We start from the raw sequence: 13,729 nt of genomic DNA on the forward strand, positions 1-13,729 counted from the left end.
CACATCAATATAGAGAATCATGGAATTTGCAATAATAAGTATGGAGTATCAAATCAAGCATAGATTGTCTACTTACCTGCAAAACATTAATTAAATTCTAGAACAACCCATCAATTGTAAGCATAATCCATCAAATTAATTTACAAACCCATTCAATGAAAACCATGCTTAGCCATCACTAAATCCTTAATTAATCACACATAGACATGCAACCAACATAGAGAATCTAGCGTAGAGATCAATTCCCAAATAATCACACATAAGACAACATGTAATTAAAATAGAGAATCATTAGGAAAAATTAAATCAACAATCACAAGGCTAACCACTAATTACAACAATATATATAAATCCCCAAAAATAGAAATACAAGGGTTTAGATTACATAAGACTTGGAGCTTATCCAAGCCCTAAGTGAAGATCTAGCCCATGGTGGTAGAGGTGGTCAAAGGTGTCAACAAGGTCCTCCTCTAAGCATGGCATCATCATCATCTTCTTCTTCTTTGAAGCTCTTTAGAGAGAGAGTGTGTAGATGTTCTTCAAACCCTTGTGCCTTCACTTCCCCCTTTTCTTCTAATCCTAATTTCTAACCTTTCTAGAGAGAGAAAGCTAATGAAAATATAAAAATTACAATGTAAAATATGAATCTCCCTACAAAAATGGTTCAATCCCTCATTTATACAAGGCTTTTTGAGCCCAAATAGGTCAGAACTCGGCTTAAGGATCTCCCCTTTCAAGCACAGCCCGAGTTGGTTCGAAATGAGCTTTAGATCTGCTTTTTTTGGAACTTCTGCGAACAGTTTGATTGATCCAACCAACAATGTGATCGATCACACATCAGGTTGGAACCATCGATCGATCCAGGCTGGAACCATCGATCGATCCAAGCTGGAACCATCAAACAGGAAATTTTCAACTTCAGCCTCCTTTTGCTATAGCTTCTCACCAAGACTCAGTTTGACTTCCTAAAGGCTGTAATAGACCCTTTTTAGCCTCTTTGAACCTTATTGACCTGAAATAGACAAAAACACAAATTAGAACTAAAACGGGAAAGTAAGATAGATGAAAGGATTAAAATACCCTAACTTAAGTGCTAAAATGTGCAATATTTGAGCACTTATCAACCCCTTCTTCAGCAGATTAAACATGGAGGGATGCTTGTCTTGAATAATTAGACAAGCTATGAAACAGCACCTAGGTCTCCCCTTATTCCAACATAAACTTCTCCAAGGGACTAGAGCATGCGTACACCTGCTCCATGTTCTTTTATAAGAGAAAGCACCACCATCCCACTGTAGACAATCAATGCCATCGTAAATGTTCGGATTGGAAATATATCCCTTAACCTGCTGCATGTAATCCTCACATAAGTAATTTAAGTCTCATCTCCCTGTTAGGATTTGTATGCCCTAGCATAGCGAATTCTTACTCGGATCTTAATGAGAAATGACATTTATGTATTATAAAATTGCTGAATGCTAATGTATTATGTTTTTCGATTCATGATGGAATTGAATATGTCCACTTAGTTGTAAGCTAAGAAGCACGGATACGGATACAGGACACGAATACGACACGATACGGCAAATCTAAAAAAATTAGGACACGGACACGGCGGGGATACGGCGAATAGTGTGTGTGTATATATATATATATATAGTACTTTAAAAATTACTGAGTGTTACTATTTTTCATCAACCTCACAATGGAAAAAAATACACAAATCATAACTCATAACTAATAAACTATAAAAGAACAATGTTGCAGAGTTATAAAACCAAATAAAAAACAAGACATTAGAATAATAACTAATATCATTTAATCATCATTGCAACTTTACTCCAAATACAAAAGCATAGACAGAAAGGACTATTAACATTCATGATTGTTTAACATTCAGGACTGTACTGTTAGCACTTAGCATTCACAAAAACTTAAAGACTAGTCCCCAAAAAAGATACAAAAACAAGTCAGTGTACTATCATCTATTCCCATCCGTCATTTGACTTAGGACTTTACCATTTACAATACCAAAAGGATAGTCCAAAACAAAAAAAAGAACATATCAGCATTCATCTATTGTTGTTCATCATCAATTGTCGATGAATCTCATCATTATTAACACTTCCATCATCGGTAAATAATACCGCCTCTAATTCCGGCTCATCAAGTGAGAGGTTTGCAACCTCAAGCACCCCAACATCACCAAATGAATCAAATGCATCTCCTCCAATATCCCACATCTTAGTTCGTCCTTCATTGTACTGTGGGGTTCTCCTTGACAGAAGACGGAGATTACTATGAATGAAAACCAAATCTTCAGCCCGTTGTGGCGCCATCTTGTTCCTTCTCAATGAGTGAATAAAAGAATAAGTACTCCGGTTCCTCTCACAACATGAGGAGGAAGAAGGTTGGACAAGCAACTTCAATGCTAACTCTTGAAGCAAGGGGGCATATGAACCATGCACAACCCACCAACTTTTAGGATCCATGGTATATCTATCACATATAGAATCACTCTCCCCAAATTCCCCCGAGTTTGATGAAAAATTAGCATACTCCAATTGGACTTTTGAACACTCTTGTGGGTCACTAAAGTATTTTTTAAGGCACCTTGTTCTCTCTTGTGAGACCTCTAAATCCTTGTGTGGTGGGACTCGACTTCGGTCTTCACTAAGCCACACATCACTATAGTACCTAAAATAAATAAGAGAATGCATTTAATTCATAATTTAATTTCCTTAATTCTAAACTAAGATTAAAACTTCTTTAGTTTACAAATTAATATCTAATGATTTACCTTGGATTTAGTGAATCTGCCAAGCAATGAAGCGTAGTATTGTTCTTGTTCCAACGCGCTACAAGTATCCCATGCACCACTTCATAAAAGGAAGAACTTTCACTTTGTCGTTTTCTTTCATACCTATATATTGCCATCTTCACTTTTTCAATCATTGTATCCCACATATCATAAACTAAGTGAAGACAAGGCTTATCGGTATCACAAGCCCTTAGCATGTCATAAATAGGTGAAGTAAAGGAAAGGATATAATCAATCTTTCCCCACCATTGTTCATCCAATAGCTTCTCTCTCACATAATCGGCCTTTCTTACATCATCCTCCCTATAGCAAGTCCACTTGTCACTTATGACCATTGCTTGGAGACCACCTTTTATAAGTTTAAATCTTTTGATCATCACAATAACAGAAGCAAAGCGTGTTTCCGCAACCGAAAGCAACTTTAAGCTAACAAACTCATTGAAAATAGCTAATCTCATTGAATGTTTCATGATGAAATTCTTTATTATTGTAACCTCATCAACATAATCAAGAATCCAACCACACTCTGCATATGCAGTTTCATTCTTTTCCACGTTTTTTGCAACACAAATATTTTTGAGGGCAAGATTAAGAGTATGGACCACACAAGGTGTCCAAACAATGTGAGGGAATTGCCCTTCAATTAGTTGTCCAGCGGCCTTGCAATTTAGGGCATTGTCTGGAATTACTTGGATCACATTTTGGGGGCCAACCTCATTTATGACTTCCTTCAACAAATTGGGAATGAAAAACTTGTCTTTAATTCCACCGGAACAATCAACAGCTTTCAAAAACATGGGACCACCTTCTGTCACAGCCATAAAATTAATTAAAAGCCTTCTTTGTGGATCACTCCAACCATCACTTGCAATGCTAACACCCTTTGCCTTCCATGTACCCCTAATTGGTTGCAATAATCTATCAATATTTGCCTTTTCTTTTTGAAGTAGAGTGGTTCTCAATAGATTATAACTCGGAGGCAAATAACCTGACATAGGATTATTTGCAGCATAGTTGTATGAACTCACATAATACGGGTTTCTTGCTAGATGAAACAGCAATCTTGCCGAATAAAACATCCTAGCAATCTTTGAGTGCAATTGTCCCCGAGCCTCATTATTAAGTGCCTTCTCAATGGCACCCCCACTTGCCTTTATTTTCTTTGGTACATAAGCCTCTTGAGTGAGACTAATAGTACCACCCAAATGATGCACTAGACGGCGGCAAAGGAACTTTTTTTGGTTTAGAATTTTTAATTCTCAATTCGGCTTCTTCGATTGCTTTTTGCATTTCTGCAATATTCTGAGATGTGACTTTTGGGCATATGCGAATACCCATACCAGTGTTCTACAACAAGTGGGCTTTAACTCTTGTATAAGACCCCCTGAATTCGTTATTACAAAAGTGGCATTTGAATAAAAAATTTCCTCCACCTCCAATTTTTTCTAATTGTGTGACATAGTTCCAAAGTGGTTTGTTCTCATCTTGTTTGAATTGAGGAGTACTACTAGCAACTGATGTAGACAATGACATGTCTAATTCCCTGGACATAAAAAGAAAAGAAAAGAAATCCATACTTACAGCAGTCAGCAAAGAAAGAACAGTCAGCAAAGAATGAATAAATTCCTATTTGATCATAGATTCACAAGTCATATGCAACAGCTGAAATTAAATCAAAGATGAAATCCTATTCATTTACGGGTCAATAAGTCATACCAACTGAAATTAAAGCAAGAATAAATACAACAGAGAAGAAGAAGAAGAAAGAAATTAAGGTCTGTGAAAAAGGAAAAACACCAGAGAAGAAGAAAGAAAGAAAGACGGGTTTGTGAAAAATGAAAAAAAAAAAAAACAACAGAGAAGAAGAAGAAGAAAGAAATTGGGGTTAGTGAAAAAGGCAAAAAAAAAAAAAAAAAAAGAAGAAAGAATTTGGTTTGTGAAAAATGAAAAAAAATAAAACAAAGAAAAAGAAAGAAATTGGGGTTAGTGAAAAAGGGGGGGAAAAAAAAAAAGAGAGAGAGAAAAGAAGAAGAAAGAATCTAGGGTTTTGAAAACGGAAAATGAAAAAAAACAAAGAAAAGAGGAGGAAGAGGAGAGAGATAGAGAGAGACTGACCTGGAGGCTGGAGGGAGTCGCCTTTAATCGGTAGCAGGAAGTTGCAGAGCTTCGTCACTTTGAGAGAGCAATCCAGACGTCCTTTGAATCTCATCTTGTAATAGTGTAATGACTAGCCTTAAATATCTATTTCTTTTGTTTAAAATTACATATTAACCTTGAAAGTTTAAAATTATTATGTTCTGACCACATAAGTAAAAATTGTTAAATAATTTTATATGTTTATACTTTAACCCAACTTTCTTTTAAAAATTATCTTTTAGACCCTCGAAAATAAGACACGCGTGTCAGACACACACCCCTGGCGTGTCGGACGCGTGTCCGCGGAGTGTCCGTGCCGTGTCCGAAAATTTTAAAAAAATAAAAAATTTCAGACACTTTTTTTGGCTTGTACGACACGTGTCGGGGCGTGGCCGAAGCGTGTCCGTGTCAGATATGTGCCGGACACGGATTCTTTGCCTATTTTGGAGTGTCCGTGCTTCTTAGGTTGTAAGAGATATTTATATGTATGTGATGACGATCAATACTAGAACGTAAATAACAATTATAAATAGTTCGTAGTTGGTAATTAAGGATGGACTCTTAATTAACTAAGATTTGAACCGGATCCGTGATAGGTTGAGATATATTGTGAGAGCAGTCATATGCAATTGCTCCCAATCATCGTCATGACATTTGACTCTCAAACATGAAAGAAGTATAGATTCTTTTATTAATTAGTTATTACTTTAATTTGTTCGGAGGAATCTTCAGGATCCAATGACCGGCACTTTGGGTAGTTATGTAATTAATAGTTAGAGAGTTATATTCTCAATATTTGCATCGTAGCTACTTATATTTATTTTGTATTGATTATGGTTGATCATAAAGTAAATTCAAAGGTCTTTGTGTGTTTTAGACAAAATGTTTTTTATGTATTTATTTACTAAATTGTTATTTTTGTCAAACAAATGTTGTATTGTGATCAAGTCGAGAAATAATCAAGGAGTCAAAATAAATAAATTAAATGTGCGGTCGGATTGATGGTTACAATTATCCGATAGCTAATTATGCATAGAGGGGTCAAAGTGCAACATTCACTTGGCGGTTATTTACTATTTAATTGGAGGTTAATTAATTTCTTTTAGTGGAGTAGAAATTAATTTATTAATTAATTGAATTGGGTCCATGGTATAATGGACCGGATCAATTATTAATTCATTGGAGTTAAGAAAATAGTAAGCCCAAAGGATTCTCACCTATAGCTCAACTTGATATTGGAAGACCCATTAGATTGGAGATAGCACTTTAATTATTAGAGATTGAAAATTACTTTTGACACACCATGTGGCTATATATACATGATGACTTTGTATTCATTAGTTAGCTTTTTGGGCACCATTAATGTGTGAAAGAAAAATATCTCTCTCTAGAATATTAGGGTTTGTTCTCTCATCTAAAGGAGGCTCCCACAAGCTATAAGTCTTCCAAGGGTTTCATGGAGGCATATAGGTGATTCCTAAAGGCAAATCCATATTCAAGGAAAGAGGTGGCTTAGATATTCTAGATCAAGCTTCTATAAGTGATAGTCTTCACTTTGGTGGATTGTTTTGAGCTTTTCTCAAACCTCTATGTAAGTTTCCTAAACCTCAAGTTTTCATCATCTTCTTCTTGTGTAAAAGAAGCTCCTAGAGATGGATCAAGTTCTTTTGTTGAAAAGCCCTCTTATATTTTGTAAAATATCCATTTCCCTAACACTCTATCATGTATTGGCACCTGCAGAGTAGCATCCCTAGGGAAAGGAAACCATCTGACAACCCCATGACCAAATCTCTGCAAAAGAGTAAGGCCATTGCACCAAGGATCATGAAACAGACTTAAATTGGACTGAGAGCCAATTTTATAGGAAGTATGATCTCACATGGTGTCCCTTACAGATAAAAGACGCTTCCACACAGCAGGCTGACAAGTATGAGGAATAGCATTCCAATAGGATGCATTCTTCATGTAAGTGTTATAATAGCAGCCCACCCCTAGGGTGTCTTTCCTTTGAAGCAGGTCCCACACCATAGAGCAAGCAAAAGCTTTCTGAATATCAGCAATGGATCTCACACCAATCCCTCCTAGTAGAATTTGAGCAGGTTAGACAAAATGGAGTCAAGCTAGTGGGATTTTATGCAATAAATGAATAACAAATAAATTAAAAGATATTTTTGTATCGAAAATTTATCAAGCCGATTATTTTATATGGTTCATATCCAAGTTGCATCAATCAAGTCAGTTTATGAAGGTAAATCTTTTGAACAAATATAAAATTCCTCCTCAATTAACGTACCTGAACCTTCCCAACCAACAGATACAAACATAGATTTCATCCTTTCTCCCATAAAGCTTCTTTTCCTGAATTTTAGCTCTTCTCTTTCTTATTTATTCTTACTATTATCACTTTCTAAACCGGGCTGACAGAATGAAACCTTAATGTATCTGGTTCATATGCCTGGAACAAGAAGGTTTGCCAAAGTATTGAGCTTTTGGGGGGTGGGATGAAGACTTAGGTGGTATGGACATATCCAAAGAAGACCGGTACATGTTCTGGTGAGAAGAGGGAGATTAATTTGGATATAAGGTAGGGTGCAAGGGGGCGACCAAAGTTAACATGGGATAAAATTCTAATGAAGTTTTTAATTATTACTTATAAAAAAAAAGTGATAAAATGACTAGAAATGATTTTAAAAAGGTTGAATGTAATGGAGAGGTGACTATTAATAGAAAAGAACGGAAAAAGAAAAAATGTGTCCGACTCCATTAATATGAGATTAACTCAAGGATGATGATGATGATGTTATATTGGCAATTCCTGCACGTTTATATATGTTTTTGAATATAGTGACAAATTTATAATTTACGCGTTATTCAGTGTTCAAAACAACTTGGACTATGGGGATTAACGGGGAAGATTATAAATTATTTGCATGAGGTTCTAGAATGAAGTTAAGTGAAAGGCAATTCATATTCAGGAGAAAGGGAGAAGTAACATTGTAGGTCGTGGCTCTAAAATTGTTCAGATTAAGTGGTTTAATAATTTGGGGTTCTAGCCGCATCATTCTCTGCATTATTGTATTAACTCATGTATTTCAAAACTTCATGGAATTTTTGTCACAATAATCATAAAATGAAGTAAAATCTATTAACTCAAGAATTGGAAGCTTCTTTTTTAGTGTTCAAATATAGTAACTGAACATAGTTGGAAAATGTTTCAGGTTGCAATTGTCGTCGGTGGGGGAAATATCTTTCGTGGATCGTCTTGGGCTGGAAGTAGCGGTCTTGATCGTTCTTCTGCTGATTACATTGGGTATTCATCTTATTTTGATTTAAAGCTATCCTGTTATGAACTATTATTGGTTATTTATGCTGGTTTGCTGCTTATAGAAGGCTTTACCATGTTGCAAGTCATATTCTAATGCGTAATGGGTTGGTTTGCATAGGATTGAATTCTATATGTCTCTCTTCCTATTTATATATATATATATATATATAGAGAGAGAGAGAGAGAGAGATAGAGAGAGAGAGAGAGAGAGAGAGAGAGAGAGATCACACTACCCAGTCTCCAAGGGCAAAAATGTGAAGAGTTATTTGCTAATTAAGATTATAAATAGTCAGTTGGATCTTTTGGTACATGCTGGAGGTTGGAACCTGAAATGCTGCTAAAAAATATAAAAGATGTAAAATCCTGCAGCTTGCAAGTGTTTGAATAATTGCTTCCCGATCCTCCTGCTATATATAGAACTTTATAATTGTCCTTTCTTTTTGGGTATAGCCTGCATTGGGTATGTAATTTTGAGCTGGAATGATAACTTGCAGAAGTTTTTCTTTTCGAGGGTGGGGGAGGAAAGGGGATGGCTGGTTGTAGTGGGGAAGTTGATTTTATCTATATGTTTGGCTTTGTGCATGTGTTATTTAAAGCTTGAGTGGTACCTCCTTGCAAAATGTACTCCTTTTTATTTATTTATTTTTTGTGTGGACGGTGGGAGGAGACAAGGGAGGGCTTGGTGTGTAACTAGTTGTTAGACAGTCGACATTATCCTTCTCTCAAAATTGAGCGTTGTCTAATTATGAAGATGGCTGCCATTCAAATTGCTTCTTCACCTCTCTAATTGCATTACCCTATTATTCAGGATGTTGGCAACTGTTATGAATGCTATATTTCTGCAAGCGACAATGGAGAGCATTGGCATCCCAACACGAGTCCAGACTGCATTTCGCATGTCTGAAGTTGCTGAACCATACATACGTAGAAGGGCTGTTAGGCATTTAGAGAAAGGTAGGGTTGTGATTTTTGCAGCTGGAACTGGAAATCCATTCTTCACAACAGATACTGCTGCAGCCCTTCGTTGTGCAGAGAGTAAGTCCTTTTCGGATGCTATATACTGTACCTAGAGATTCGGGGATGTGCCTGAATTTTAAATATGCGAACTGTACCTGAATATTTTACCAACCCATATTTTTTTCTAACATATTCACAATATACTTGTGAAAATTACCAAATTTATATTTTATCTGGTAACTAATAATTCTGCATGGGTTAATAATTTTTTTTTTAATCTGCACTAATTTTGGCATTCATTTTTGATCCAGTTAATGCAGAAGTAGTGCTGAAAGCTACAAACGTGGATGGGGTATATGATGACGACCCCAGGCATAACCCAAATGCTCGCCTTCTCGATACTTTAACATATCAGGAAGTGATATCAAGGGATCTTTCGGTGATGGACTTGACGGCTATTACTTTGTGTCAGGAGAACAACATTCCTGGTATGGCTTTCGTAAGATGTATCTTATCGATTGTTTTGTTCAATATTATTATGGTTTGATATCTAAGAATGGACATTTAGATGGTGGCACTCTTACAAATGATGGAATATGTTAAAAGGTTGCAGTAGTATAGGGGAAAAGTGTTGACACATCTAAAAGAAAGATTGTGTCGAGGGTATGATTCTTTTGCTTACAATTAAAATAAATATCAGATGGAAAAAAAGCACTAATTGCACTAAGCTTGTGTTTTCCTCGTGCAGTTGTTGTGTTCAATCTTTCCAAACACAGCAACATCTCAAAAGCCATCATGGGGGAAAGGGTGGGCACATTGATTGGAGCAACCTTGAATTCAGCTGCAGCAATGACTTGATTAGGAGGGTTTATACGACGATGAAGGTTGGTTTTTCTTCTTGGTTTGGGTTCGAGGTTGTAGCTGCCAAAACAGTTCATCATCGAAACTTTCAAGGTTGGAGTTTTGCCATGGAAAGCATAATGTAGTATGCATTTGAAGATTGAAGATGAAAAATGAACACAGCAGTGCTAAATGTGAGCATCCAAGTTAGCTGATTGAGATGTTTATTGATGCTATGTAAAATATCTTGTGGAATGCAGAATTTTGTTCAAGTGTCTTTATCCTTTTTTCTGAACTCAAATTGCAGTGTCATGAAAAGGGTAAATTACAATACATGTTTCTGAAATGGCAGCTTTGATTTTCATTAGCCATGAAAAGGGTGGGGCATGTTTGGGGTTGTGGAACTAATAAATAATTTACAGAAGGGAGCTTAAATTGCCATGATATATGTAATATTTTAGCAACACAAATACATAGTGCATAGAAGCGTCACTTAGTAACAGTGTAAAGGGATGACCAAATGGGCAATAGCGCGCCTCTGGAGGTCAGGGCGTAAATAATAATAAAGTTGTAAATAGACCGGTTGGAGAGAAAACTTTATGAAATGTTCATCTCTAACCTAATTTTAATTTCGATTTTTAGCCCTAACCACTCAATTCACGTTAACCCATCTTAAACTCAATTTGAAACTCGGGTTGAAATTTTGCGTTAGGAAGTTAGATTAATTGACTTGTCTATAACCGATCTCCACATTTAAAATTTAAAGTATTAAGATTACTCCAAAATAATAATTTTTTATTTTTTTTAATCAACGGGGGGGTAACACGGCATGGTGCGTGTGAGTACCAAGTACCAATTAAGGGGAAAAAAAAAACACAAAGCAACATTTTTTGCAAAGCAAAAAAAAAAAAAAAAAAAAAAAAGAAAAACTTAATAAATTTCTAAAAAATTGTAAAAAAAAAATTAAGAAATAAATTCTCTTAAATGTTAACATACAATAAATTAAAATTTAAACAAAAAGAAGTCGAAAAGAAAAAAAGTGATCATAATTTGAATATTATATATAATATATTTAAAATAAAAAATATGTAAAAAAAAAAAAAAAAAATTTAAAATTCGGGTTCGGGCAGGGCTACTGATACTCCACAACTCAAGTCCGACCCTAATTAAGTTCGATTGAGATTTTTCAACCTACACCCAATTGTAAAAATGGTTGCTCAAACTCATGAAAAATTGGGCTGTCTTGAGTTGAGTTCGATTGGTCATCCAAATTGGCACTCTAATAATAATATATATATGTATATGTTTTTTCTTCGTGAATGTGTATATATTTCAGAAACAAAGAAGCATTAAAGTACATAGAAGAGAGATCCAAAAACAAGGACTTAAAAAAAAGAAAAAAAAGAAAGGTATTTTCATAATTCAATGTGGTAAAAAATTCATTACCAGCATAATTAATAATTTAACATGTAACCTATGCAAAATTAAGCATAACATGTTATCTAGGTAATTAAATTACAATTTTGGCAAAATTAATAATGAACATTACATCTTGTCAATTTGGTGTCAATTACAAATTTGGTATTTATATTCCACAAAAAGTAAACGAAAGGAACAGGGAAGGAAGAGAAGAAAACGTGCTAGACCACTGACCCGATGTACAATCTCATGGCCCACCAAGTTGCAAAAGGTCACTAAATAATTCAACATTTTTTTAAAAGAAAGAAAAAAAAAAAAAAAAAAAAAAAAAAACCTAAATGTAAATTTCTAAAAATTATAAAAAAAAAAAATTAGAAAATTAATTCTCTAAAATGTTAACATACAATAAATTAAATTTAAACAAAAAAAGTTGAAAAGAAAAAAAGTGATCATAATTTGAATATTATATATAATATATTTAAAATAAAAAATATGTATAAAAATAATATTAAAATTCAAGTTCGGGTTGGGCTGTTGATGTTGCGAAATCAAATAGAAAATACAAGAAATAGATCAAACACACACACAATAAGAACACATAGATTTTACTTGGTTCACCCAAAATCTAGAGTTACGTCCAAAGGTTGTAGGGATTTCACTATGATGATCAAAAATAGCGACGGAAACAGATAGTTTAGAATGAATAAATATTCTCGCACTAGGGCAACATAATAAGTGCGGCAATAACCCAAATACCCTCCAAAAAATTCTAGTTGGGGGTAAGCCCCTGAACCCCCACCTTCGGGCAGGGGGGCTCTGCCCCCTGCAACCCCCCCGCTAACTTACCGCGAAGTTGAATCTGCGAAATTGGGGCTTGGTGTACAGTATCTATAAGGCTCTACACTACCCATCAGTTGATACCCCAACTCAAGTTCAACCCTAATTAAGTTCAATTGAGATTTTTCAACCTATACCCAATTGTAAAAATGATTGCTTAAGCTCATGAAAAATTAGGTTGGTCTTGGGTTGAGTTCAATTGGCCTGCCCAAATTGCACTCTAATTAAAAAAAGATTTTTTTTTTTTTCTTCCTGAATGTGTATAGTATTTCACAAACAAAGTAGCATTATGTGTTTGGTAAGGTTTATTTGGAGGGATAGGGAAAGGAAAGAAAAGAAAAGAAAGGATAGAGTGGGAATGTGTTTGGGTGGGTTAAGTGGGGAGAAAAGAGAGGAAGAATTTTTTTTTTCTTCCTGAATGTGTATAGTATTTCACAAAGAAAGCAGCATTATGTGTTTGGTAGGGTTTATTTGGAGGGATAGGGAAAGGAAAGGAAAGGAAAGGAAAGGAAAAGAAAGAAAAGAAAAGAAAGAATAGGGTGAGAGTGTGTTTTGGTGGATTAAGTGGGGAGAAAAGAGAGGATAGGGAGAGATAGCTATCCCCCCCTATCCCTCATTTGGTTTCTCTCCCAATTTGAGAAGACAGGGAGAGAAAGAATAGTGAAGTGAGTGATTAATTAGTAATACCAAAAATACCTTCAACAAATCAATATACAGAAATGTGTGAAGTGGTTATGGAAGAGTAGAACAGTAATTTGGTCACTATCCTTTCTTTTCCTTTCTCTCCTCTATCTTATTCAAACAAGAATCACTATTATTTCTTTTCTTTTTTCCCCTATCTATCCAAATACGAATAAAAATTATTATTATCTGAAGATACAAGAAATTCCTTCCATCTTTCTCTCTCTAGAATTCTTGCATTTCAACTAAAAAAATATCTCTCCTTTCTTTCCATTACTTCTCCTATTTATAGATATTTACAAATGTTGATGGACTGCTGGATCTAGGCCCGTTCCTCCATGAGTCCTGGTCATCTTTGATGGGCTTATTCGCGTTCGGCCCATATGGCAGTGTCTTTTTATGGGCTTGACCCATCTGTATGGACCGGATGTCGCGTTTGCAAGTCATATCCGGCCCATGTCATCTCGGGCCTCCTCAACTGCCCCCATAATTACCCCTTGTTTAATAAGGGGGTAATTATTGAAGGCGTCTCATCATGACGTTGACGGCTCGAGAAACCCACATGGGGGAACGGACGGTCAGATCCAGAATTAATGTTCCGGGGCTCGATGAATTTCTCGCCTTCCTGACGCTTCGGCCCTCGGGTCCCCCTCGCCTTTATAAGGCTCTAGAATACCACTTCATGCCTTTTTACCGTCTCCATCATCAGTCAA

The 13,729-nt window shown here is 35.5% G+C and overlaps 1 protein-coding gene across 1 annotated transcript in view; it reads left to right on the top strand.

Annotated features, from left to right (window-relative positions):
• Positions 1 to 10,446, top strand: part of LOC132267323 (uridylate kinase PUMPKIN, chloroplastic) — a 31,969-nt gene extending 21,523 nt beyond the window's left edge. Inside the window, exons 4-7 of the mRNA XM_059768469.1 lie at positions 8,176 to 8,267; positions 9,091 to 9,317; positions 9,551 to 9,727; positions 9,988 to 10,446. Coding sequence (XP_059624452.1) covers positions 8,176 to 8,267; positions 9,091 to 9,317; positions 9,551 to 9,727; positions 9,988 to 10,097 — 606 coding nt within the window. The 3' untranslated portion in view covers positions 10,098 to 10,446. The remainder of the gene's footprint in view (positions 1 to 8,175; positions 8,268 to 9,090; positions 9,318 to 9,550; positions 9,728 to 9,987) is intronic.
• The last annotated feature ends 3,283 nt before the right edge of the window (positions 10,447 to 13,729 follow it).

Source organism: Cornus florida, unplaced genomic scaffold, assembly GCF_030987335.1.
Source record: "Cornus florida cultivar Cherokee Brave unplaced genomic scaffold, ASM3098733v1 CherokeeBrave_3.0.0_Hap2_Chr07, whole genome shotgun sequence".
Lineage (NCBI taxonomy): Eukaryota > Viridiplantae > Streptophyta > Magnoliopsida > Cornales > Cornaceae > Cornus > Cornus florida.